This window comes from Carassius gibelio, chromosome A12 (genome assembly GCF_023724105.1).
Source record: "Carassius gibelio isolate Cgi1373 ecotype wild population from Czech Republic chromosome A12, carGib1.2-hapl.c, whole genome shotgun sequence".
NCBI lineage: Eukaryota > Metazoa > Chordata > Actinopteri > Cypriniformes > Cyprinidae > Carassius > Carassius gibelio.
Window position 1 is genome coordinate 15,508,971 of NC_068382.1, and position 27,935 is coordinate 15,536,905.

Below are 27,935 nucleotides of genomic sequence, written 5' to 3' on the forward strand. Positions count from 1 at the left end.
AAGTGATTGTTGGGGACTTCATTCTACCGGAAGTACACGACAGTCATGTTTTGTAAATAAACTGTTCTACTTTTATATTTATTTGTAGTCTTATGGCAGTCGGACCAGAAAGGGTACGATTGTAATTTGTATATATCTGTTTAAGTGCTTGATGAATCTGGATTTTTTATTTGTGGACAAACACTTAAACTAGTCACTCCACTTCACTGGCAAGTCTTTACTTCGAAGGTGTGTTAATTTTTTAAATTGATCACTTATTTTAGTTTTCTTTTTTTTCACAAATGGATATCGCCAGTACCATCATTACGTTGGGTTCTTATCTGTGTTTTTTGTTGTTTGACCTTATATAAAATAGTTCGACAGTAACGCACATCTCTCTAGCAATCGTTCTTTCATCCCATTGATTTCACTTACTCTCATTGTTCTTTATCAGGTAGCACCCACTAAACCTCCATGATGTGGGATGTTGAGATCAGGGGCATGGCATCGGCTCATGCAATTGTTGCTTCCTCCATCTTCATGGCAACTGTGATGCCTGCTGTGTTTGTGGAAAACTTCTCTGTTTATGGGAGCCACATGGTTTGGCTGTACTGTGTGGCTGGATCTGTTGCTGTGGTCAACATTACAGTCTTTTGGCTTCTTGGCATCAGCCCACCAACAAAGAAGAACACACTGAGCTACAAGGTAGAGATGAGCAAAATGTTTTGCAATTATACACAAACATAATCGATGACTTTCATAATTTGTTGAATTTCCTTTGTTTTTTTCTTTGACAGCTCAACAGATTGTTCAGATCCTGTCTGTACTTTTTACTGTCATGCCTCTTTTTTCATACTGTGGTGGTACTTTACGGTGCACCTTTGCTTGAGTAAGTACATGCTTGTTTATTTGTTCGTTGTCCCAAAATGTAAAATACCAATGTATACGTCATGCATCACATTGTAGGTCTGCTCTGGAGACATTTTCTCTGGCTGTGCTGCTGTCCACACTCACGACACTGAGATGTCTCTGTGTCCTGGGTCCTAATGTACAGGCGTGGATCCGGGTTTTCAGCAGAGATGGGTAAGCGCAGGATAAACTCTCTACATGAAGCACTGGAACTATTGCCTGCTCCCTGGTTTGTGTGTGATTGTTTCAGAGACAGTCCTCAGTGGCTGGAATCCACTAGATGGAGACCTTGTCCAACTTTGACGAATGGGTGCAACAGTTCTTATAGTTTCACAGACGGGATTATTGTTTGATGAACACATTATAACAAGAATAAATGAAGCAAAACCCATTTGAAATTACAGTTGCAATGCTCAAATCCTAGTTTGTGGGTAACTTAAGTGTGTCTCAATGCTCTCTCAGATCAAATCCAGTTTTTTTTCTTCACTGTAGAGTGGGACATGAGCTGCGTCTTGTTTACTGATTGTATAAGTCAGCATTTAATTAGTAAAATCGCTAAAGCTTCTCTGTGTGTATTGTTTTAGCTTCATTTAAATGTTAGCTTCAGACTAACTCAAGTGTTTTGAAACAAGGCCACAGAATGTTTGGCTGAGCTACTGTGTTTATAGAGCTGCAGTATGTCTGCTTAAGCACTGCAGGAAATTTGACTCTCAGATGTAAATACGCAGTGCATGGTCTGTTTTCATCGAACGTTCATAGTTCTCTTATCTTATAACATTGCACTATATATCTTCCTCATATTTATTAACCTACATACAACCTTTTTTTTTTATTATACACACTACCGTTCAGATGTTTGGGACTGGTAAGATTTGAATGTTTTTGAAAGAAGTCTCATGCTCCTCAAGGCTGCATTTATTTGATCAAAAATGCAAATAAATAACAGCAGTAAAATTATATTATAAATATTATTCAAATTTAAAAGAACTTTTCTATTTGAGTATATTTTAAAATATATTTTAGAATTTTACTCCAGGCTTCAGTGTCACGCGATCCTTCGGTAATATGCTAATTTGGTGCTCGGAAACATTTCTTCTTATTATTATTATCATCAGTGTTAAAAACAGTTGTGCTGCTTAATATTTTTTTGGAAAGCGTTATATATATATTTTTTAGGATACTTTGATGAATAGAAATGTAATTTATTAAAAAAAAACTTTCAACTTTCAAATGGTAGTGTATGTTCATATGAAAACTGCTTCTTTTTTATGGTTTATTTTCTGTATTCAGGAGTGATGTCTGTTTTTCTATCACTTTAATTTGTTATTAGCAATATTATGATGTTAAGCATGTGTTGTTTTCAGGGCGATGTCCGTGTGGGACACCTCTCTTCAGATTACCACTGGCTGTAGTGTGATTGGGGCCTGGCTGGGAGCTTTCCCTATTCCTCTCGACTGGGATAGACCCTGGCAGGTCTGTGTGATGAGACTAATGCAATATTGCAATGCCAACTTGTCTCAAATTCCAGTCATTTAAAAGGGAATGTCAATGTTAATGCAGATACTTCTGGCTTATTGTGATGTGGCACTCAATTGGGTGATTTAGTTTTGAGTCGAGCAACCATCCCAGTGCATTTGTTCTGTTCCAAAAGCCCCTCAAAAGTTTGTCGCTTAATGAGAGCATTGTTTAGTTACAAATGTATGCTCAGTGAAGAGATCAGATTTCTGCTGTGGAAGCAGATTTTCAGTCGAGGGTTCCTTGTTTCAAAGCTCTAGCTCTAATGCTGCAGCAAACCTCAGAAAGGAGGAACATGCCAGAGAAAGGTTTTTGCTTTGTATACACTACTATTCAAAAGTTTGGGATTTGATGATAAAGACTTAGATTGTTAGAAAATATTTCTATTTTTAATAAACGTGCTTCTTTTTAAGTTTATCAAATAATCCTGAAAAAAGTATCATGGGTTCCAAAAAAAAAAAATTATTTATATATTTATATATATATATATATATATATATATATATATATATATATATATATATATATAAAAAGGTGCACCACTTTTTCCAACATTGATAATAAATCATTAAATAAAGCATATTAGAATGATGTGACACTGAAGACTGGAGTAGTGGCTGATGAATATTCAGCATTGCATCACAGAAGTATATTAAAGTATATCTTTTTATTTTGGTCAAATAAATACAGCCTTGGTGAAAGAATTTGACTTCTTTAATAAAAAATAAAATAATAATAATAATTACAAATCTTACTGATCCCAAACTTTTGAACAACAGTGTAAATCTTTTGGTTTTGTTTTACTATTATTATTATTTTTTAATGCATTCGGTTTGTAACATTTTAAATGTAATTATTTATTGAATCTTAAAGGTATATTTTAGCAAAAATGTAAATTAGTTCACTCATTGTCATTGACAATGGAAAAAAAAAACGGACTTTTCTCCTGCAGAAAACAAAATGCAATATTTTGATGTCCACATAATAAAAGCCAGTGGGGTCCAGTGTTGCTCTGGACCCCCCGATTTTCATTTAATGGGTAAAAACCTAAAAATGGCAGAAAAAAAAAAAACTTGCTTGAAACTTGCTTTCTTTTATAATCAAAAATGTCTAAACTACCAGCTAAAAATTTTGAATAATTACAAATTTTTAAATGTTTTTGGAAAAGTACTCTTATTCTCACCAAGTCTGCATTTATTTGATAAAAATACAGTAATACGTTAAAAAAAGGTATGTTGTGAAATATATTCTATTGTAATAAATTTTAAAATGTTATTTATAATGATGGCAAAGCTGAATTTTCTCCATTCGTAACTCCAGTCTTCAGTGTCACATGATCCTTCAGAAATCATTCTTATATGCCGATTTGATGCTCAAGAAACATTTATTATTAGTAGTATCAATGTTATAAACATACTTTGCTGCTAAATGAAATACTACCAAGAAATAGATTAATACTTTGAAATTTTGCTCCAAAACAGCGTATTAGAATGATTTCTGAAGGATCATTTAAAATAGAAAACATTGAATTAATTGAAATGACATTATGTAATATTAGTGTTTTAACATTTTTTATCAAATAAATTGCACTTTGAGCATAAGAGATTTCTGACAAAACATTCTTACAGACCCAAACTTTTGAACAATGGCATATAATTTTTGTCATTTAATTAGTATTGAATAATTAAGACAATAAGTCAAACAAGACAAAAAAAAAAGACAAAATATTAGAAAAACCTGTTTTATAGCCTGTAAATATTTTGAGGCAAGTCATGAAATGTACATTCTGTTCATCAACTGTGCATTTGGCATCAACAGCAATTTCATACTTAATAATGTCTTCTCATAAAACCGCTGTGACTTCTGATGTTTATATTAGCAATTTTGTTGCTCACAATGTACTGAAAGCTTTAAAGACCACTCCACATATCAGCATGGACTGCAAGAAATTCATTAAAAAAAAAAATCAAAATAACATTTGAAATCACCTTGATCATATGAAGCAAAAAATCTAAATGCAAAGTAGTCGGCACACACCTGAGAGGCAAGGCCACCCATACATAACACTCAAAACTCAACGTTAAAGAAAGCGGAAGAAAGCAGTCTCGAATATAAAATTTGGCTGGTAAAACACCACAGTGATTCTGTAGAATTTGCAGTCAGTCACCTGTGCTCCTGCTAAAAGACAGCTTTGATCATTTTGTGGTTCCTCTGTCCAGGTTTGGCCCATTTCTTGTACCCTTGGGGCAACTACTGGATTTCTGACTGGCCTCCTCGCTGCTCCTGTCTGGATCCACTGGCATCGCAAACAGCTCACCTACAAGCTCAAGTGAGGAAAAGGACACCAGAAACAGAGAGAAAGAGATCCAGGCTGGAGTCAAAAGACCAGCACCTGCTCCAAATTCAAGAAATGATGCTCGACTCCGAAGTCACATTTACAAAAATAAAAAAAAATCTGTTGTTTCTGTTTTTTTTTGTGTTTTTTTTTTTTTTTTGTAGAATAGATATTTAATTTGTCATATGTTCCTAATGGCAGTAATTATTTGATAATTCCTCTCTTTTTCCTGTAAATAAAGCCAGTACTGACATTTAGTAATTTTGCAAGCCAAATTGAGATGCAGTTTCCCTTTTTGAAGTTAAAAAAGTCTTACTTCTGTAAATGACCCATGGGTTTGGTTGTGCTGTTTAGGCTTGTCTGGGTTTGGTCTCCTAAATGAACTCGTGCTTAATAAGCCAGACACAGAAATACAGTTTGACAGTTCTTGGTCATTATAAAGGGTGTCTCAGACATCTCTTTCACTCTCTGTGCTTATATTTTTAATAAATCATTTTGTCCATTTTCATCTCAACGTTTAATGTTTTTTTGTCATTGAGAAAGTGTGTCTTTTTGTCAGTTGTTCTTGTCATTCCGCCATAACTTGGACCTTTCATATTTCAGTCGCAGGTGACTGGGCCCATTGCTAAACCATGTTTGAGTTCAGAAATCAGATTGAAATCTGGTTGGTTGTCAGTTCTTGCTTTCTTTCACTGGTGCCCCTGAGCTGGTGTATCATGTGATGAGGCAGCAGTTGATGCAGCGTGGGCCCAGTCTTCGCTTGAGCGCACCTTTCTTAGGAGCCAGAATGGCTATAATGGCCTCATCAAACACAGTCTTCAGGCCTTTCTGTGTCAGTGCTGAGCATTCAACATAACAGCAGGCACCAATCTGGAAAGGCACAGAAATTAGACACATTTATAGGGCAAACCAGTAAGTCATGACAATCTTTTCACATTCCTTTTGACCCATGTCTGACTGTTTTCGCAGAACAAAGTTTCAGTTTGATTTTGTACTTGAGAAAAAAGAAACTATCTATTTTCCTCACCTCCTTGGCTAGCTTCTGGCCCTGTTCTGTCACAATGGGCTTTTCCTTCACATCGTTCAGCTTGGCAATAGTCTTGGGATCATCCCGCAGGTCAATCTACAGAAAAAAATGGAGACGGAGACAAATTCACAGTTAAGTTTGCTCGACGTGAAGGTTTGAGCATGTGTGCTCTCTGCATTTCTTTTGAGGACGACTGATGAGATCCCATACAACGGAGTTTGATTTTAGAGCAGAAGGCTCCAGGAAATTCAACCCAAGACCAGATGGTGGCATGCGTCTACAGACTCCCCTTTCACCTAAAAAGTACCACCGCAGTTCTCTAGAAGGGTCTCAGTCTTCCCTGTTTCCAATTAAAATTCCACTTCATCAAAGTTTGAGTTTTTGCCAGCTGCTCTCCATACATCCACAGAGGTATTACCAAACCACTACACAGAGCAGTGCTTCCTTCACATCATCCAATTAGGCGTGTGGAGCACAAATCGAAAAGGATTCCTTTAAATATGTCAACAGCATAAGTGAAGCTTTGCAGGGTTCAGGGTAGGACTACGTGATTCAAAGTAAAATCCAAGTTGGCTGTGCTTGTTTGTAGGACTGCACATTTTGGTCAAAATTTCATCATTATGGTTATAAACACTAAATAAATACTTCCTTAGAGAGTAAAAATTCAATACTTACTGCATATCCAATATAGGACTGCATGTTGATGCGACTGTGGCTGTCATAATTTTCCAACGACTTTTATTTTAAAGGAAACCCACAAGCAGCACTTAAAGCTTCTCTTTTTTGATGAGAACTTCTCATTACAAGTATGAGAAGATGGAAGGAGCACGTGCATTCCCAAAAGGACATTACACTCAGAAATACAGATGCAGAGATGAGTTTGCATTCAGCAGCTTTGATAATTGCATTAAAGGTTTAGTTCACCCCCGAGGCTTCCTGTGTGTATACGACTTTCATCTTTCAGATGAATCCAGTTGGAGTAATATTCAAAACATTGCAGTCAGTGGGTGTTGCATTGCTTCAGTCCAAAACAATTTAAACAAAAAGCCAGCATCTATAAATTAAAAAAAAAAAAAGTAAAGTGTCTCACGCCGCTCTGGGGTGTGAACAAAGGCCTCCTGTAGCAAATCGATGCATTTTTGTAAGAAAAATATCCATATTCAAAACCTAATAACAACTTGAATCTAGCTTGCACCAAAAGTTGTACATGGAAGCAGTTTCGGGAGCATGACGTATGAGGTCAGCATTGAACATGCGCCAGTAAGTCTCATGAAAACCAACGTATATTAACAGGAACAAAAGGAAGCAAATTTTCCTTACTGTAGCAAAGGAAAACCAGTAACATCTTGACTTATATCGAAATCCTCCAATATTCTTTACAAATCCTAGTTTTATACTTCTAATTCTTGACCGCTGTGTTGTGTGATCTCTTTGATGCGTTTCCGCATCACTTCTGAGCGGCACATGGGCAAAGCTGACCTCATACGTCATCCCCCTGGAACTGCTTCATTTACAACAGTGAGCGCTAGCTAGATTAAAGTGATTATTAAATTTTGAATATGGTTATTTTTCTTACAAAAAAGCATCGATTCGCTACAGAAGGCCTTTGTTCACCCCCCCGGAGTCATGGGAGACAAATATTTTTTTTAAAGGATGGCCGCTTTTTATTTAACCTGATAACTGTCACTCAAGTTTTTGAAGATAAACTTGAATGTGCATGATACAAACCTAAATTTTTATATTTCATGACTGAAAATATTTTGTAACATGATTTTGATGTGCCATTTATTTTTATTATTTCTTTTTATTTTTGTGACATTCAGCCAAGTATGGTGACCCATACTCAGAATTTGTGCTCTGCATTTAACCCATCCGAAATGCACACACACAGAGCAGTGAACACACACACTGTGAGCACACACCCGGAGCAGTGGGCAACCATTTATGCTGCAGCACCCGGGGAGCAGTTGGGGGTTCGATGCCTTGCTCAAGGGCACCTAAGTCGTGATATTGAAGGTGGAGAGAGAGCTGTTCATGCACTCCCCCCACCCACAATTCCGTCCGGCCCGAGACTAGAACTCACAACCCTTCGATTGGGAGTCCAACCCTCTAACCATTAGGCCACGACTGAGATTTTATGTTTTCAAGTGATAACTTCTGATGATTTCTAAAATGTGATAGAGAAAAAGACAACGAGGAAGTCTTTTTTTTAAACAAAGGTCAAAACTCCTTTTGTAATGTAGATTTCTGAGGGTGCACTCTTGTCATAAATTGATCTATTACTTTTCCTACATAATTTTTAACAAAAAATATTGGTATAATAAATATTTGGGAGTCTTAGACCTTTCCAACGATATATAGTTTGTCAAGATTAGATTAAATTTGATTGTAATATAGTATAGTCAACGTAGGCGTCCTGTATACGGGACGGGGTGACATTTAACAGGTTAAAGGTGCCATATAGAATGCATTGATCCAATATTTTAAGCTGTTCTCTGATGTCCCCAGAGTGTGTATGTGAAGTTTTCTCTCAAAATACCCAACTGATAATTTTTAACAATTTGGTGAAATTGCTACTTTTTTGAGGTATAAGCCAAAAAAAGTGACGTTTATTGTGTTTGTGAAATGAGCTGGTGTTCCCTAGCCTGGTAATACCAAACTCAGCTATTTCGCTTTGCTTCATAGTCAGAGTCTGGAAGGGCATAATTGACAAGTGTTTTCTTTCTTGCAGGGGGCGCTTGTCTGAAGTTTAAAATCATTGGTTATCCGTAAGCCAATCGCATAACGTTTGGTTATGACGCACACGTGTTATGCGCCGGCTCAGCCGCCTCGAACTTCCACTGAAAAACACAGGTATACTGCGAAAACAAAACCATCAATTATCGCCCTGTCGGACTTTGGCCTCCCCAGTTTCTCGCTGATGATCGGTAACAGTTGATATATAAAAATATTTTCCCAAAACCTGTCGCGATTAGGGCCATAACATCACCTCCATTTTTTAAATTTTATTCTATGGCACCTTTAAAATCTTTTGGACTGAAACACCGCAACACCCGCTGACTGCAATGACAGAGCTTGAAAGATCAAGGCAATTTTTAAATATAACCCCCACTTGATTCTTCTGAAAGATGAAAGTCATATACACCTAGGATGCCTCAGGGGTTAGTAAAACGCAGCCTAATTTAACATTTTTGGGTGAACTAACCCTTTAAGCTATATCATGATTTCGGTTTTATCCTGATTTATCATGCAGCCCTAGTTCGAGGTCCTTGTTCCCTTTGACTCTCCCTGGCCTCCTTTGACCTACATCTGAATTAATATTTTTCTGTGTCTGATTAAGACAGGAACCATGCACACAGAAATAAACATGACCTGAAAGGACTGATGGGGCTGATGACCAACCCCTCACTCTTAACACACATAGGTTATTTTATTTGCCAAACCACAATTATAAGCCATTTGGGTAATTTCACTGACAATATCATGCTATGAACACTGTTTGACTGAACCTTTCATGATGGCACACAAATCAATATTTTCACTCCATAATATTACCACAATTTAAACACACATCAGTTAACAACCACAATGGATTCTCCCAGAACGTAAATATCTGTAGATAAATATAAATGAATGCAAATTTCAGTAATTCTGACACAAAACCCATTATTAAACAAAAACTGAATGAGTTTGAGCTACATTGGGATGTACAATATATTGATAACATATTGGTTATTTTAGATATTTGAACATCAGTCTTGTTTGCTATTGGATTTATACTGTATAAAAAGCAAAACAGGATGTTTTAAATATTAAATATTAGTTAATAAATAAGTCCATCTAAAAAACAACAATGCTTTAATAACACCATTAAAAAATCTTTAGCAAATCTCCAAATGCATATACATTGTGTATTGTACATTATAATATTATGATGCCTAAATTTGTGTGTGTGTGTGTGTGTGTGTGTGTGTGTGTCTATATACACACACACACACACACACACACACACACAAAATACAATAGAACTGTAATAGCTGCCATCAAGTACTATGCAACAAATTATTCATACTGTTTTTCCATATGCATACTGTGCACAGTATGGGAATTTGCAGTATGCATGGATGACACGCACGGTTAAAAAAATTAAATGAATAATATATCTATGTATATACGTATATATATTTTTTATGTCAGGACATTATCCAGTCATTTTACAGACATGTATCACTTTAACCCATTAACCTTAATGCAATGACTCAAAATTCAAAATACAGGTAAAATAACTGTAAAAAAAAAAAAAATCTATAAAAATCAATATTCCTTTACCAATTCCTTCATATACAGACTACAACATTTAACAAAACGAGCAGTATACACATTCAGACCACACAATGTCTTTTTCTTTGTTAAAATGAACAATTTTAATAGATATATTTTCACAAAAATAACTAGACACCAATATAGCCACTGTATACTCTAGCATTCTAGTGTTTGAATTTTTTTTTTTTTTTTTTGCAATTTTCTGCACTGTTTTACATACAATTATACAGTATATGCATCAGCAGGTGTGCGTACCTGAGTACCAATGAGCAAGTAAGGGACGTTAGGTGCATACTCCTGCAGCTCAGGGACCCACTCCTCTCTCACGTTGTGGAAGCTGGCTGGATTCACCACGGAGAAGCAAATGAGGAAGACATCTGTCATGGGGTAGGACAGGGGTCGCAGGCGATCATAGTCCTCCTGGCAGAGCAGAGGACACTGGGTAAAAACAAGTACTGAGACTTTTTTACTCAACAATGTTCAAAAACGCATCAGGAATGCACTCAAAAGATGTTACTGGAAACATTTACTTCGTAAACAACCCTAATAGGAGTTTGCTTTGAATAGAAAGTGTCATTTCCTTCTCTACAAATCTTAACTAATAGCATCCACTGCTGTATTGACTCACTGTCCTCAAACAGTCTGTAATGGAACATTATCAACAATCACTTAAGCAGCAACCAGAAATTATGCTGACCCCAATGACTGAGCAGAGATTAATATGATTTAGATTATGGTTTGTGACCCATAAATCCATATTTCACTCAATAGCGTTTCCTCCATCTCCCCATTTGTCCTCTAAAGCAGCACGGAGGCAGAGACATGTCCTCTGGAAACCAGAAATCCCAGATGCTAAAACGGATAAGCCTGGAATTACAGGAGACATGTGACTGATATTTTTGGGAACTAGTTTTTTTTTTCAACGTGTGTGTGTGTGTCTGTGTCTCCAGAGGCAGCATGTGTATTGGTATGCAATCATCCATGGTTATTCTTTCTAATGAGAGTGTGTCTAAACTATAACCACATGTGCCTCTGGCCATGCATTGCAGTATAAACTTTTCATTTGCCACAGGGAACCATCCTGGGCTTCCAGAAATGAAACATCAGAAATGTGGAGCCAGAGTTTCTTAGCTTCAGAGTTCAATTGACCATGAGATCTCTCATCTTGGAGCACCTTTACATCTGACCAAAAGTGACGTTACTAACAACTGCCAACTGAAGACTGCGAGTGAAAAAGTACTTCCACCAGTTTCCATAACTTGGAGCTCTTCGGGATTTCTAAAGCCTTGAGGTGAGGTCAGATTAAAACACCAAAAAATAAAAAAAGTCTATTGTCTATTATCAACAGCACAAAGATGTAGCAAAGCCCACAAAGAAGCCACTTTCAAACCAAGCAGCTTTTTCTTGGTCAACATGGTGAATTTGAGTGACCAACTTAAACAAAAGTAGAAATCTGTGTGGAGAACTGTTTTGCCCTCGTGCAAAACCCCAACTTGCAAGGATTCCTGCTGGAATGACTTGATTTTGTTTGTGAAACTGTGTTAAATGTGACCTCACCTTCAAAGGCCTCAATATACTTACAACAATGTTGTAAAGAATATCTGAGCGGTAGTATACTGTTAGCGAACAACTATGTCCCAATTATGATATTTCAAATATTGCCTTTCATGCAGTGTTTGTTGTAGCTGTAACTTAATGTAAAAGATCTGCAAACTAGTAAATCTGAAAGTGCACTATAAATAAAGTTATTGTCTCCCAGAAGAAATAATCGATTCTGAACAGCCAAATGAATCGTCAGTAACTCGAATTCCACTACTGTGACGGCTACATGTCATGGGGTAACATATTTGCATAATGGCCACCTATGTTCTACGTTGGCCGGTCGTGAACAACTTGATCTGCCCTCAAACACTGTAGCTTGTTCGTGTGGTTAACATCACGTTCAGAAGATGCAGTGTCCTACGCTCTGAAAGTTTTATTTTCACTTCCAAAAGATGAGGCTGCAGAGAATCAGTGGTTAAAATAAATGTTTCCCAATATACCATATCAGTACAACCCCAATCTTTTTTGCATTCCCATCATTTTACTGACGACTGTTTCTCTAATCTTGAGGAGTTCAACGAGGGATTTACAAAACTCTTGCTCTTGAAAGATGGCTTCATACCCAGTTTATTTGGACCAGCTGGCTCTACTGAAAGACAACCTGTAAGTATAAATAATGGATGTTTAGATTTTCTATTGAGCGTTCCACATACAGAACTATGGCAATGGGCGCATCTTTTCCGACACATTCTGTACGCAATAGACCAATCACAACATACTGGGCCATCTTACTAATTAGAGCAGAGTATTGAAAGGAAGGGTTAAGAGATACTGAATCTTAGAACTGCTTCTAATAAATCATCTGAGAACTGCTGGAAAATAAGGTGTTATTAATATATCAATATAATATTTTATATATTAATAATATTTAGAGAACACAAAAGCATTTTTTTGAACTTGTCAACCTATTGTAGGAGACTCCTATAACATTAGTAGAGTTGTTCCGATTCCGATACTATTATCGGAAATATCACCGATACCACAACAAATTCTGGCATCGGTGAGTACATGAACCTATATACCAATCCGATACAATTTTCTTAAACAAGACCTAGTTATGACCGCTAGCTTTGCCTAACTGCTGCATGGTTGTTCTTCGCTAATCAGAATGCATTGCAAACACAGGAAGTTGTGCTGTGTTGCCACAAGCAACCCCTGTTTAGAGCAGCGAAGAAGAAATGAAAACGCATTAGCAGTATGTCCGCTGTTTAGCAGTATTTCAGACTGGACCAACTAGACAGTAAAACGGCGACTAGGGTAGTTTTTCATGTCCGCGGTTTGAAGCAACCCCAATACCAATAATGTGATATTTAGCCCCTAAAATGCGAATTTTACCAAGACAACCATGCCATAAAACAAAACGTATATTTTAACCCCGGGAAGCATTTTTTTTTTTTATCTGGGAACCTCCTGGAATCGTTAGATAGTTTTGGACTAGTTTTGAGAAGCAACAGGGCAGGATTTGTTGTGAAAACCTGGCAACCCTGATCTGAACACACGTGCTGGAGATAATACTTCTAATTAAAGGAGCGTTTTTACTGATGAGATGTGCATGAAAATCGCATTCGATTTTTTTCATAGCCCTACAACCTTAATTTCTATTATACTATGGTCTGTTTGAATACTCGATTCTGATTGGCTGGAAGGTGTGCATTAAAACAGTTTAGGGCACAGGGAATTCCAAGGCAGTTTAAATCACAGTTCTACACTAATCCACAGCTTTCATTGACACACACATAACTCGCACAAAGAGATCGGAGATCGCACTGTACACAAACAGAAACATCCAGGGGCACAGTAACTTGTTGTCAACACTGTCTTGTGACTTTTATTCTCGGGTGAACTAACCCTTTAAAGTAAGCTTTCACTTAATTCTTTTTTTTTTTTGACTCAAGAGTTTTGTGATCCGCTTCACTACTAACCACACTACTTTATCTTTGTGTCTGATGCTAGCATTAACGAGCCATAACTGACGAAAAAAATCATAATTTTTTCCCTTTCAATCAAACAGCACAGCTGCAGACATCATTATCAGCTTTAAGTTGTCAATGCTGGCAAATGATCATGGTATAAGCAGGATAATCCAGGCCTATCTGAGCATCAAACAAATGTAGTTTTATTTAGAGGAGTTGTTAATTTGTGTAATGCACAGCAAACCTTGGATTATCCCTTACTTATAAAGAAGCTCTCCAGTGTGTTCATGTTTTTCTACTCATGACTGACCTCGACAGATTGAACAGAAGAAATAAACTGGAGAAGACTTCCATGTTAAAGCAGTTGGAGTCACAGAGCAAACCAACCTATTTCTTCATCACTACGAACCAATGGAAGTTCGAAGGTGTTACTAGCTGGGGCAAACTTTTCTGGAGAGTTTACTTTGGCAAGCCATTTTGAACTCAAAATCCAAACAAATTTTATTTTGGCCAAATTTAGTTCGAAAAGATTAAATGAAGCATACAGCATAAGGGCCTTTAGGGTGCGTCATAGGACAGTGTAGGAAAGCTCACTTTGAGCTACGTTAAGTACACACACACTCAGTACACACAAAACAGCCAGATAATCGCTCATCCATCAAGAAGATTGGCGAGGGATATAAACCTTCTGTTTTTACTTGCAACTGCCAATGTTTCAAGGCCAAATGTGCCGTTCTGTGGCTCAGATTTGAACCTGTGATACATAACCTTAAGAATTACAGCCCATAAACGGTATGCTTCTGCTGATGGAACACCGTCCTATCTCTGCCACATAACAAATCAAGATTTGATGCAACATAACCTGACAAAACAAAGTTGAGCAGGTGCATCTGGTGTAAGTGAGAGTGTTGCGTGAGCGTGTGTTGGTCCTGTAGGGTGGCTGCATTAAAAATACACTCGCTGCCCATCCTATGGTCTGTTCAAACTTTCTACAAGGGGTAGAGTGGGAGGGATGGTATCATTTACAGCTGCCCTTTGGCAAAACTGAAAGTAGAATAAGCTAACACATCATCCACCCACATCTCCTGGATACAACTCCAGAGAAAAAAAAAAAAACATTCAATACATGTCCGTGTTGGGAAGCGCTAATGAAATGTAGTAATGCTACAAACTTACGGTACATCCACACAAGGTGTCGGCACTGACGCTTGATGGAGGGCGTTTCTAAATAAATAAGTGTGCCGGACATCATCATGTATGGGCTTGAAATAATGAAGGTTTTATTTATTTTATTTTATGTGTATTTCCATCTCTGTCTGCACTAACTTTTACCCAAAGAGGACACAGTGAATAGGTTGGTAAACAGAACTTCAAACCAAACTGGACATTTAGTTTGGTGTGGTCTAACTAATATAACTCCTACCTGATACCATCACTGGTCTCATCTTTACTTGATGCCATCGCCGACCTCATGTCTGTCTCTTTTACCCCTTGCCTGTGTTCTTCTCCACGAAGACATTGTCAAACAAACATTATGTAATAGATATTCCATATTATTTTCTCCTAGGGGTTAGGGCTGCTTGATTAGGACAAAAATCATAATCACAATTATTTTGGTCAATATTGTAATCACAATTATTTATCACGATTATGAGGGGGCCATATGACCAAAACTTAATATGAGTGATTTATTTAAATAAAGTGATACATATCAAATATGTATTTTCTGTAAATACGGTTGCTATGACATCTACATTGTTGAGACCAGCGGAATTTCAAAGAAACAAACAAAATTATTGAAAATTACTGAACATAATTAAACTGTCAGTAATAAAAAAAAAAAGCCAAGGACAAATACAATAGACTAAAAAGATACAAATGAAACAGACTGTGCTTTAATGTTTATTTTGTGCAAGTCTCAAGCAGTTTATAGCTTACTACAGAAATGTATGATTAAATGTAAAATAAAACAGTCTTCACTGTAAGAATTAAACTTTTTGTTTCTTAAAGCTACAAAAGTCATTCACTAAAGAGCAGTGTGTGATTATCAATTTGTCTTTTATTGTTTGTTTAATAAGCACACAGTCGCGGCAGGAAAATAGCCCACTGTTACTTTAAGAGCCGCACGGATCCAAATTACCGTAACACACGTATTTTCATTCTCTTTACATTCATTTATTACATGACCGATGAAGGTATACATGGATAATCACTAAGCACAGCATTTTGACACATTTGTGTGTGTATTTGAGCATTTAGGCGCGCACATTGAACTAAAAAAATGACTTTACATATCCGTGTTCCGTCTCTAAGCGCATCTCTCTTCCTGAGGAGCAGCGAAAGTTCTCTTTCACGCTTTTAAAAACCTGAATAAATATACTTTTATAGATAAAGCATGTCCCATTATGCAAATGTCATCTTACATGATTTTACTGATTTGCACGGGATATTGGGCATTTATGGAGATACGAAAGGACAGCCCTGCAAAAAGGGGGCAGAATGGGGCGCAATTATAGTTTTATCTCGATTATTGTATTTTCATGATCGTTGGAGGCCAAAATCGAAATCGAACTGATTTTTCGATTAATCGCACAGCCCCACTAGGGGTGTAACGATACACAAATCTGTATTGAACCGTTCGGTATGAGGCTTTCGGTTCGGTTTTTGGTATGCATTTTCAAACTGAATGGTTCGTTGGACCATTTTTCCTGCCAACCAAAATTTCGTTATTTCAAATGTAGATACGTTGTGCGTGGCAAGCGCGCTCATAAAGTAAAAGAGGCACTGGCGCGAACACAACAGCAACTGGCAAATGTAATGTAAAAACTGAGCTACTCGTTATTGTGTTTCTGTGGACTGTTTTTCAGTCTGGACCAATGCATTGCAAACCTGATAAAGCAACACTGTTACTACACAGCGAGATCCAGTAAAGAAAGCTTTTAAATTAGCCACTGAAGTAATTACATCGGTGCGAGATCTAGTAAGATATATTCACATTTCTCCATTATTAACGGGTCAAACATGAACGATCCATTGTCCACAGTTTAGCAACATTCATTCACCGTGGATTTACTGTATTAACACTAACTGCAACCATGGAAGTTTTCCAGGAATAGTAGGCTATAATGTTTTTAAATAACCTTACTTTTGGTTTTATTTTGACATTATGAATACAATTGCTGCCCTCAAATGTTAATCTGAACTAAAATAAACCTGTTTTTATAACAAGCCTACTACAATATTACATTTTATTTTGTCCAAGGGGCTGTTTTGTTTTATATGCTCCTAAGAAGAGTCACGTATAGCTCCATCATTGCTCAAAGTAAAAAAACTTTATGATGTTGCTTTTAATAAAAATAATTAAAAAAAATTGTGAACTGTTATACCCGTACTTTATCCATATTAATAATGTTGAAAAAATTAACCTGTATGCATCAAGTGGTCCCTCTACAATTCCACCTAATGTTAGACCTACCTGTTGCCTTCCCCTGTCTTTCCTGATCCACCATCCTCACACCTGAATTAAATAAACTCACTGTTAAATATAGCAGCCTAAATTAATTTTTTTAAATCAGCCTAGTGATGGCATCAGATAAGACAACTATTATGCAGTAAGGTTGTGCTGCTGAAATTACATTAACATTTTGGATTATAAATAGTATAATGAACAAGTCATCATCTGGCTCGGTGTTCATCTTCAGTTCTCTCTTCACAGCAGTTCAGTCAGTGTACTGTTTGAGTAAATGAATTACTCCGGGATATTGGTTTGTTTCAACTCAGAGGGAGTGTCAGCCACATTAAAAAAGTTAACAGCTTAAGTAAATTGTGGATTAATGCATATTGGATACATGAACCATTTAAAAGGATTCAGTTCGATTTGGTGAATTGGTTCAAAAATATCCGGTTACATCTAATGATTCGTACGCGAACCGGATATGACCAAATTTGATATGACCAATTTTTAGACCAAAATGTATTTTCGATGCTTCAAAAAATTCTAACTGACCCTCTGATGTCACATGGACTACTTTGATGATGTTTTTCGTTCCTTTCTGGACATGGACAGTATACCTTACACACAGCTTCAATGGAGGGACTGAGAGCTCTCGGACTAAATCTAAAATATATTAAACTGTGTTCCGAAGATAAATGGAGGTCTTACTGGTTTGGAATGACATGAGGGTGAGTTATTAATGACAATTTTCATTTTTGGGTGAACTAACGCTTTAAGTTGAACCTGGAACCGAGTGTTGAACCAAACGGAACAGGTTTTCTTCAGCGAACCGTGCCACCCCTAATATATATATAATCACAGATCTTTAAAGAGAGAAAGATGTGACCCTTATTACAGCTTACATGTCACCCAGCAGATGTAACTGTTGCCTGTATGTCTGACAGCACAGCTGAGCTAACATGAACAGCTAATGGTTTAAAAAAAAAAAAAAACTATGTAAAAAAAAAAATATATAATTAACCATCGCTTTGTCGCCCCCCATGGTGCGGCGCATACCCACTGTTTGCGCCACTGATCACAATCACAGTGTTCTGGTGTTGGATGAACACGATTGGCTAGAGTCTGCGCTAAGGTATTTGCATAAGGCGGTCAGATTGGTTGACGCCTGCGTTGGCGCTTGAAAAGTAAAAAATTCAACTCCTCCTGCGAGCATAGACACTGAAAGAAATGGACACAGCGACCCCATTAGATTCAACGGAGACAAGTGAAGTGAATTAGAAGCATGCACTTCCTGGGGGTCGAAGTCCTCTATTCATTGTCCCAAGCGAAATCTGAAATCACCCACCAAATCTTGCAGACGTTGTAGAACAATTTTGTCCTGTTTCTTTTATGGACTCTCTATGGGCTTCTCCCTTGACTTTATGCCTCCACGTCCCCCCGATAGCCTCATAGACAGTAAAAGATTGCCTTTCAAAAGGTACTAACACAACTAACACAAAATCATTCCAAAATCGACAAAGAATCGCCTGCGACTTTAACATCGATTTTGTGTAGATTGTCAGTGAATTACGGCTCGGTGTAGTAAATGCCAACCAGTGTTGCCAAGTCTGCGGTTGTTTTTCATGTCCGAGGGTCAAAGCGACCACAATAGAAATAACGTGATATTTAGCCGCTAAAATGGGAATTTTACCAAGGCAACCCTGCTAAAAACGTATATTTTATCCCCGGGAATCAATGTTTTATCGGGGAACCTTCTGGAAGCGCGATTGGGCTAGTTTTGAGAAGCAACTGGGCAAGATTTGTTGTGAAAACCTGGCAACCCTGATCTGAACGCACGTGCTGGAGATATACTTCTAATTACAGGAGCGTCTTTACTGATGAAATGTGCATGAAAATCGCATTCGATTTTTTGCACCGCCCTAAATTCCATTGAAAATCTATATGAAGATGACATTAGATCTTCTAATGTCTAATTCAAGGATCACAAAGACTAGAATAATGGCTATTGAAAAATCCCGTCATTGCAGGAATAACTTTAAACATTTAAAAAAACTGAAATAAAATAGAAAATTATCAATTTAAATTGTAATAATATTTTGCAATATATTACAGACTTTACAGTACTAGATCAATTAAATACAGCCTTGTCAAAAACAAAGCATATTTATATAGACCGTATACACAAAAGCTTGTATTGCAATTTTTCACAAATATAATTTCTATACATGTATAGAAATGTAAGGTACATGTGTACATACATTTAAGTAGAAAATTATAATAATTAAAAAGGTAGTTTGACTATAGAAGAATTACACTGAAAGTGTAGCTTGTCACTCACGCTGCAAGCTTCCCATAATTATAAATTATTTCCACAACATTGATTTCTGTTGTAGCATAAAAAGCCAGCAGAGCTGAAACAGGCTGCTTTTACTGGCTTTTTATAAAGTTAAAATACATTTTAATTGTGGCCTGTGAAAAAAACATTGAATAAATAGGTTTTTATATTAGTGCTTCATTCCCTTTTAAATACTCTGTGATGACTTCCACGATCCAGAGCCAGTTAATAATGAAATATGTGACATTTCTGTAGAAATGGAGTGTGTGTGTGTGGGTGTGTATACTTGTGTGAGCACCCTGCTCTTTTGAAAGCTGAGCAAAATGGATTGAAAAAAAGCGAGACAGAAGTCTAATGCAGTGAACCTGGAAACACCCTTCTCTGCTGCCTGCTGCCGTCATTACCATACAGCTCTCCCTCCAGCTGATACCACTGACAACAGACAGCCTCGGAATACACATTTTTCTTGGAGTATGAACTGACAATACAGTCAATTGTACACAATCTCTGATCCACACATATTACTGTATAAGACAACTCCTGCCTCTTCTCCTACTTTTTGTTTCTTACAAAAGCAAATATCTGATATGGAATGGAGGAGGACATTTGTTATCTGTACTGCCATGCCTGGTCACGGTTCTTTACTAGCTACAGACATCAGAAATATATGTTCCTGCATTCTTCCTAACACACAAACACACAATCAGTATATAAAATACATTTGTGTGTTGGAGTCTCAGCTCAGCGGTTCCCATAGATGACATGTTTGAATTCATTTCAAGATCATTACTCCAGTCTTCAGTGTCACATGATCCTTCAGAAATCATCTTAAAATGCTAATTTAGTGATCAAGAAATATTTCTTATTATTGTCAATATTGAAAACAATTGTGCGGCTTAATATTTTTGTGAAACTCTGATACATTTTTCCCCCCAGAAATCTCTGATGAATGGAGAGGTAAAAAATGCAATTATTTGAAAAGGAAATCTTTAGTAACTTTATGGTCACTTTTAATTAATTTAAGTGCATCTTTTTTTTAACAAGAAACAAAAAGAACAAAAAAAAAAAGTATTGATTGGTAGTGTGTATAAATATATGTACTTCATATATTATATAATATGCATTTCATATCAGCATCAGTCAGCATCTATTGAAATTCATGCTACACTGTTCTGTGTTCCAATAGAACAGAGTTGACTGTGTCTGGCTTTTATTGCAGCACAATTTACAACACTGGGCTAATAAAGCAAGCATCCATCCATCCATCATTCGGATTGCAATTGCCTTGCCCTTTTCTCTTCCCTCGCCCCTTGTCTTTCAGATCAGATTCCTGTCGTATGGTAGAGAAAGAAAGTGTTTTTAAACTGCTGTTCCTATAAAACATTTATCTCCTGAGGCCCTCTGCTCTCCATTTACTGCATGTTTGTAAGTCCTCCTGTATTCCGATTTAATCTCTCTTGTGATTTAAAAACTTTTGTGTCTGTGTGTGTGTATGTGTGTGTGTGTGTGTAAGAGAGAGCATACCTAGAAGTTTATCTTTCTTTGTCAATCTCCTGCATAATACATATGTGAATGTGAACATGGTATGTGAGCTGTATGGATTTGCTGTGGTAAAATAAGCGGGTCAATCTGCAGTTGATAGTCTATTTGCTGTTAGCACCTCATTCCTTACATAAGACAACAGGAATCAGAGGGAGAGACTGAAAAAAAACATCCCCAGCAAACTAAAATTACCCACAAGGCCCACTCATACAAGTTGAAAAATAATTAAAGTGGGAATGAAATGGTTGGGTGAATTTCTACAGAACATTTTATTTTAAAAATGTATTCAGCAAGAAAGAGACTTGAGGAAGGGAAGGAGATGAAGAAAGAAAAAGGCTCCTGTGTCTTTATCCAAAGAGAATAATTCATGGCTGTGTTTACTCAGACGATGCAGATTAATTCAAGCTTGCCGTGTGGGACGGCAAATAAACACACACAGAGGCAGATTACTCAGCCGAGATGAAGCTCAGTCAGGTCTTTTCTCTCACACTTCCTCCAGAAGCTGAATCGGACTGGGACTAGGCTACATGTCCTTAACCAAACAAAACAAACAAACCTCCCAACAAGATACCTGAGGTGGGAGCAAATGTGGTTGTTAAAGGATCCATAACATTTCAGTGACGTTAATGTGGTTTTTTACATTTGCTCTCACTCCACTAGCTCCCTGTATCTGCCAGCATCAAATTCAATGCTCTGACCTGGCATTTGTGACTGACATCCTCCTACTTTACCACACTCCTACAGGTCTATGCTCCCTCCCGTCCTCTGAGGTCAGTGAGTGAGTCGTGCCTGGTGGTACCATCGCAGTGACACATTTATTCACAAAAACACTCACTACTACCACTGTAGTAGAACGTTCTTCGTACCACATCTGATCTGCTGAGAACGCAACAACGTTCAAGAATCAGTCAGTTCTGCAAGGTAATTGATTCATAACAGTTGCAAAATAACCTATTCTCATTTTCTTTTCTGTAGTAACAGTTGTAGTTGTTTCAGCTTTTATAAAGCTATAGTTGATATCATTAAATTTTTTCATTCAAATAAAGCTTTTCAAGAATACTTTTCATTAAAATAAAATTTATTTTAGATTAAAACCTAAAAAAAGCAACATTTTTAAATGTTGCCTTGAATAATTAGGAAAAACAGAAAAAAAAAAACAGAAATGAATTTCTGAAACTAAAATGAAATCTGAACCATACAAATCTAATTAAAAATATGAATAAATACTATAATAGTATACAAGTAATACTGTATAAGTAAATAAGTAAAATTGCCTGTTCATTGCTTTGGTACAATGGATAAAAGGTGTTTGCTAAATGATAAGCCTAATTATCAGAAGACAGTTTCATTCAGTCTACAAATTGCGTGCTTTTTCAGTAATGTCTCCACTAATCAAAGACATTAATGTGTGTGGCTCAAACTCAATGTCAAAAATCCAGCGTCGACCAAACAACCATGTCAAAAATCCAGCGTCGACCAAACAACCATTTTATGCAAGAGCTGTCGGGCTAAAATTGTCGCCAAAGGCGGTAACACGAGCAATTTGCTTCAGCATCTTAGCCGCAAGCACGTCTTGGAATATCAAGAATGTATGAAATTCAAGTCAGAGGACTCAGCGCCCTCCACATCAGCAGGTAACACAGGTAAAGCAAAAGAAAAGTCGAGCCAAATGTCATTTAAAGACGCATTTGTTAGAGGGACTTACTATGACAGAAAAAGCAAATGGTGGATCGAGAATACAAACTTTATCACTAACCACATAGCCAGAAACATGGTCCCGCTAAATACAGTCGAAAAAGAGGGCTTCAAGCAGATGATCAAGACGCTGGATCCCAGGTATGAAATGCCGAACAGAAAGTACTTTAGCCAAGTTGCTATCCCCAACTTGAACCAAAAGCACAGAGCTAATGACAGTAAAATAGGCCATCAATTTAAAAGTCAATTTACTGCAGTAATTCTGCTCTCAACCAGTAGATGCAGCATTGAACACCGGATTATGCATAAACCTTCATAAACTGGACACCTGGCATAATAGAAAAAAAAAAAAAAAAAATTGTGATATACATTTTTGGTCAAACCGCCCAGCACTAATGCGAACACTTTAAAAACATGAACATTTTATGGTTCAAAATCCCTTCTAGTTATCTTCCTGGACACGAGGTAGCCTGAGCCCAAGGACGGGCAAAAGGCAGTCGGGTACTCCAGGGTGGGAGGGTTTCCTGGATTGAAAATGCAAACTACAGCTGTACTTAACATCTGGGGCCCAGTTCCCTCTTTGAGGCTCATTAAGATCCAGCCAGTCTACTCAAAGTCATGTTGAAACATCTCCTCAGTGAAGGAAGAAAAAGTTATAGGACTGAGAGTAAAGGACAAAGGGTCAGGATTAGATGGTTGAGATGGAGCTGTGACACAGATGCCAACATCTGTGAGGTTGCCCCTTTACTGACATTAGCCAGCAAACTCTCTGATTCCTCTTGAGGCAATTAGCATGTCAGAACCAATCAGACAGACATTCAGTGAAGACATCCAACAGACATGCATCTGCTTATGAGCCAAGCGACGCCCTCCTTTTCAGCAACCACAGGCTTGAAACTATTTTTAACATAGTCAAACAGAATTAACACCTACCTATTTTTCCAATATTCTCTTTATTCACTGCACAAAGAATGCCAGAAAACTGTCGCTTATTTCTTTTCTCCCGAGGTTTGAAATCGCATGGCTATGGAGTACACACTCATTAACAAACATGTCTGAGAAGGGCAAGTCACCCTTTGTCATACAAAGGGAATTCTGATGAGGTCCTTTATCTAGGAAACAGAGAAGGGAATGTATATGGAATATTTAAATTGGAATATTGCAGTCAAACACAAAAATACTTCTGGAAAAATGTAATTACAGATGTAAGATGTCTAAAAACGCAAACACCTCATTATTTTGGTCTTCAAAAATATTCCAAATGATCTGATCTAGGAAACACTGCTCTGAAGGCATTTTAATCCGATTAAACACTTTGGGTTCAAAGAACAAATGTTTGGCAACTGAAACACAAACTTAGAATCTATTTTAAAGAGGTGCCTTTAAATTACAGTTTTATTGCCCTGGTGAACACCATATAATGTGGAGATGATTCTGATTTTACTTCATGCATCTTGTTTGGGTATGTACTTCAATTGAGTCTGAGGATGTACAGAAAAAAAAAAATTATGTTTTCCTAGAAGCTGTTAACCAGCATTTGGAGGTTATTTCCAGCCCAAGACATGCTTTTCCTATCGGAGTTCTTACAGCAATCTCTTCATGTTGGAACACTGAAACCACCTGGTTCACAATCACCTTTGGTTTCCAAGTGCATTAGTTTAAGGAATGGCTCACCAAAATGTTTTAATTCAGTCTCAATTTCTTTAGCATCAAAATGACTGGGAACCAGGGACTGCTCAAGCGCCAAAAATGGCCATGAAAGTGCCGTACATCATCGTAAAAGTAGTCCATATGAGAGGAACTAACAAATATAAAAGTTGTTATTCACTCCAAATTCTGCTTAACACCATTCACTTTCATGGGACAGAGAAAATCAGCTCGGCCACTGCACTATAAACATCTACTTTTTCAACAATAAAAGTGTTTTTACAGGCATTTCACTGAATGACATGTTTTTGTAACTGCGGATACCACACCATGAAAAGGTGGAATTATCAAATAATTAAGAACAATAAAAACACTTTTCTACAGGACCACATGATCTTCAGGTGCCATCTGATAATGTCACAGACTGCTGAATGACTATCAGGTTTATATATGATTTCAGAATGGCTTTTTGATCCTGTTAACAATGAATGACCTCTGACTAACTGCATTTTCAGGACAAAAGTCCCCTGGTTATTTCACAACTTAAAAAAATAAGACAGTTCTTTTAATATAACATAGCCAACACCTGAAAATGCCACGACATCCAATGTATTTTTTCTACTTGGTATTTTATGTTTATTTAAAGATGTAATGGTAAAATCAAAGTTCGGACCATTACACTGAATGACATAGTTATTTGAAATATCAAAGTAGGCTCTTGCATTTAACATGTCTTTTTATATATATAGAATTACTTTTATAAACTAAATTTGATGCGGACACCAATCACCATTTTAGGTGTACTAATCTGGATCACATCCAGATTACTACATCCAGTACTTATTCAAAAGAAGAACCAATTTAGGGAATATGAGATTTCAGACACAACTTTTGTCTTTCAGGTCACAATTTCTAAACCACCCTTTTATAATGCTAAACCTCCAGAGATGTATTCCTCTAGACCAGTGGTTTTCAACCTGTGGTCCGCGGCGGTATTGCAGGTGGGCCGCCAGTTATTTTCTGTTCATTTCCAGTCCATTCTAGGGCTGTGCGATTAAAAGAAAACGTCCTAAAATCACGATTTGAGCGTGCGCATATGCCTATCTCCAGGTTCACACTGTCTGTGATGTGCCTTTTTCTGAGCCAATGTTGACGGATCAGAGCGTTTTCACTGCGGTAAAAGGCTAGAAATAAAAACGTGCGAAAATAATTCATGTCTAACACATGAGCATAGAGTGAATTTGTTAGTGAACAGGATACAGTTTAAGTGAGAGGAGACACGTTTTAAGTGTGCACACTCTCTCCTCGCAAAGCAGCGTGTATCTGAGCAAGCACGACCGGTTTTGTGACAGAGCAAAGGAAATCTGCTGCAAACAGAGAGATTCGCACTCGTGCATTATTTTAATGTGCTTTCACGTTATATGTATGCGCTGTCACTGCTGACCGCATACACATACTGTATACACACTGCAAACACCTGAGGCACCGCTACAATTAATGAGTTCTATGAACAATGCATGGCAAAAAAGAAAAAAAAGTCCCTGTATACAGGATTTATTTTTTATTTTATTTTTTTGCCACAAGTCTATAAATTTTTTTACATCTTCACTATAGTGATAATTTTGACTTATGTCTGTTCTAGAGATGTTACAACTTTTTGATAAAGCTCTGATTGGTTTTCTTTTGGAAATATGTTTCAAATTAATCCTGAATGCATTTATGACTGTAAAAGCACAATTGCAAAATTGATTAAAAAAAAAATCGCGATAGTTTTTTTTTTTTTTTTGTCCATATCGCACAGCCCTAGTTTATTCAATAAATATAGTTTAAAATCTAGCTTCTGAGTACTAAGTTATTAACCCAACAATAGCGGGGTCAGTTAATTTTTTTGAAGTGGGCCGCGCAAACATATGTGTTTGGTTGTGTGGGCCGCGAGTTGAAAAAGGTTGGGAACCACTGCTCTAGACTACACCACTTCTGAGAAGTAATGTTCAACGGATGTATGGCAACTTGAGATCTTTCAATGATAGCTTTTAACAACTTGGCTAAAACAGAGAAAGGAAAACTTTCAGATTGCTGTCAGCTTCATGTTTATCTTTCCACTGACAGACGCTATTGTGTTCTCACCTGTTATGGCAGTGACTTAATGATTAAAGAGACGTTAAACCAAAAATGAGAAGTCTGTAATCTAACACTCATATTCATGTTGACTTACCTGACTTTATGACTTTCTTTTTTCTGTGAAACATTAAAAGGAAAGTATCAACAGAATTAGGGACTGAATGCTTTTCATTTGCATCTTTTTCGATACAACGATGTGTCCCGGAAGAACAAAAGCCATACAGGTTTGGAACGACAGGAAGCGAATGATGGCGATTTTCATTTCTGTATGAATTATCTCTTTAAATCACATGCATACAGTGTCAAAAAGACTCAGAACGCATCTGAACAGACCACCATGTACTTGGCCTGAATCGATCGAGTTACTATTGCTAATGAACAAGCCTCAGGCCAAAGAGGAATGAGAGAGGAATGGTTTAACCCTACCTGGCCTGCAGTGTCATACAGCCCCAGAAGGTACTGTTTTCCCCCAACCGTCACACTCACTGAAAACAAAATCACAAATCATTTGTTTAAATATGGAACTCAAATTATTCGATATGAATAAATGCACTTCCATTTAGAGTAAGAAAAGGATGTTGCTCACGTGTTAATAATTTCTGAAAAGGTGAAGGAATCATGTAAAACAGTATTAAGTTCTGATCAAGTGAAAGAGGGATGCAGTCTCTTTAAATGTATTTCTAATGAAGTGAATGTACACAATTTGTATTTATTTCATCATGAGAGAGGAACGAAAATGTGTTTACTTCTGAAGTGAAAGAGGTGCTCAATCAGAATTTTTTTTAAACTTCTGATCAGAAGAAAGAGGAACTGATCTGTTTATTTATCAAGGGTGATGAATCGTGCCATAAGGGCGCTGGTGTGCACCAGTTGCATCCTCAGCCCACAGGTGGTTTCCATTATAAAAACACAAGCGCAACACAATGCAAGTCACTCTGAGGTCTTGTCAATACCACTAATTGAATGTCAAATACATTTATAAATCAAATAGACGCTGAAAGATGGATTCATAATATGACATATTCATTATGTCATAATATGATGGTATGTTTACCTGCATAATGATCAAAGACAGTGGGCACATATTCCTCAGGAAAGGCGTCGTTGGCGTAGCTCATCAGCAGGCAAGTTTTTCCAACGGCGCCGTCGCCGACGACCACGCATTTCAACATGATGCTGCCGGTTCCGTTTGCCATGACGATAATAAAACACTTGAATTCACCATCTTCAGCTGCTAGAGATATATCCCGCTTTATTAAAGCTCGCTATCAGGCGTCACCACTAGCAGCAGCTGAAATGCCATTTCCTCCACCCCGCTTCCCAAATTTGGCATTAACTGAGGTTTTCCCCCTCTCAGTACTGGCACACGACGAGCACGTGCCGCTTCCGTGAGATTTAAGCAAACGACAAACTTAGCCTCGTGTCAAGACATCAACCTGAAAAATACGCCCTCACCGCTGTTCCACTTTCCCTACTTTACAAACCCCAGTATCACCTCCTCTGACTCTTGAGCCCAACACGGATTGACTTGCGACATA

The 27,935-nt window shown here is 37.3% G+C and overlaps 2 protein-coding genes across 3 annotated transcripts; one reads left to right on the plus strand and one right to left on the minus strand.

Annotated features, from left to right (window-relative positions):
- The first annotated feature begins 16 nt into the window (after positions 1-16).
- Positions 17-5,246, plus strand: pigf (phosphatidylinositol glycan anchor biosynthesis, class F). Of its 2 annotated transcripts, none has more exons than XM_052611461.1 (6): positions 17-113; positions 434-684; positions 777-868; positions 946-1,062; positions 2,253-2,361; positions 4,623-5,246. In XM_052611461.1, the coding sequence occupies exons 2-6, from the start codon at positions 454-456 to the stop codon at positions 4,734-4,736; spliced, it is 663 nt and encodes a 220-aa protein (XP_052467421.1). In that variant the 5' UTR covers positions 17-113; positions 434-453; the 3' UTR covers positions 4,737-5,246. The 2 variants fall into 2 exon arrangements, with proteins under 2 accessions (XP_052467421.1, XP_052467420.1); XM_052611460.1 differs by having other exon boundaries at positions 19-228.
- On the minus strand, positions 4,131-27,935 carry LOC128025269 (rho-related GTP-binding protein RhoQ). The gene is made up of 5 exons (XM_052611462.1): positions 27,452-27,935; positions 26,824-26,882; positions 10,344-10,508; positions 5,766-5,861; positions 4,131-5,608 (listed from the first exon to the last, which is right to left on the minus strand). Exons 1-5 carry the CDS (start codon positions 27,591-27,593, stop codon positions 5,453-5,455), a joined length of 618 nt encoding a protein of 205 aa, XP_052467422.1. The 5' UTR covers positions 27,594-27,935; the 3' UTR covers positions 4,131-5,452.

What these genes read in the sequence shown, in the direction of transcription:
- pigf (XM_052611461.1), top strand. Translation starts at nt 454, where the DNA reads ATGATGTGGGATGTTGAGATCAGGGGCATGGCATCGGCTCATGCAATT. An exon ending in AGAACACACTGAGCTACAAG is followed by an intron (nt 685 to 776) that starts GTAGAGATGAGC and finishes TTTCTTTGACAG; the next exon opens with CTCAACAGATTGTTCAGATC. An exon ending in TACGGTGCACCTTTGCTTGA is followed by an intron (nt 869 to 945) that starts GTAAGTACATGC and finishes ATCACATTGTAG; the next exon opens with GTCTGCTCTGGAGACATTTT.
- LOC128025269 (XM_052611462.1), bottom strand. Translation starts at nt 27,593, where the DNA reads ATGGCAAACGGAACCGGCAGCATCATGTTGAAATGCGTGGTCGTCGGC. An exon ending in TGTATGACACTGCAGGCCAG is followed by an intron (nt 10,509 to 26,823) that starts GTAGGGTTAAAC and finishes CTGCTCTGCCAG; the next exon opens with GAGGACTATGATCGCCTGCG. An exon ending in GCCAGAAGCTAGCCAAGGAG is followed by an intron (nt 5,609 to 5,765) that starts GTGAGGAAAATA and finishes GTGCCTTTCCAG; the next exon opens with ATTGGTGCCTGCTGTTATGT.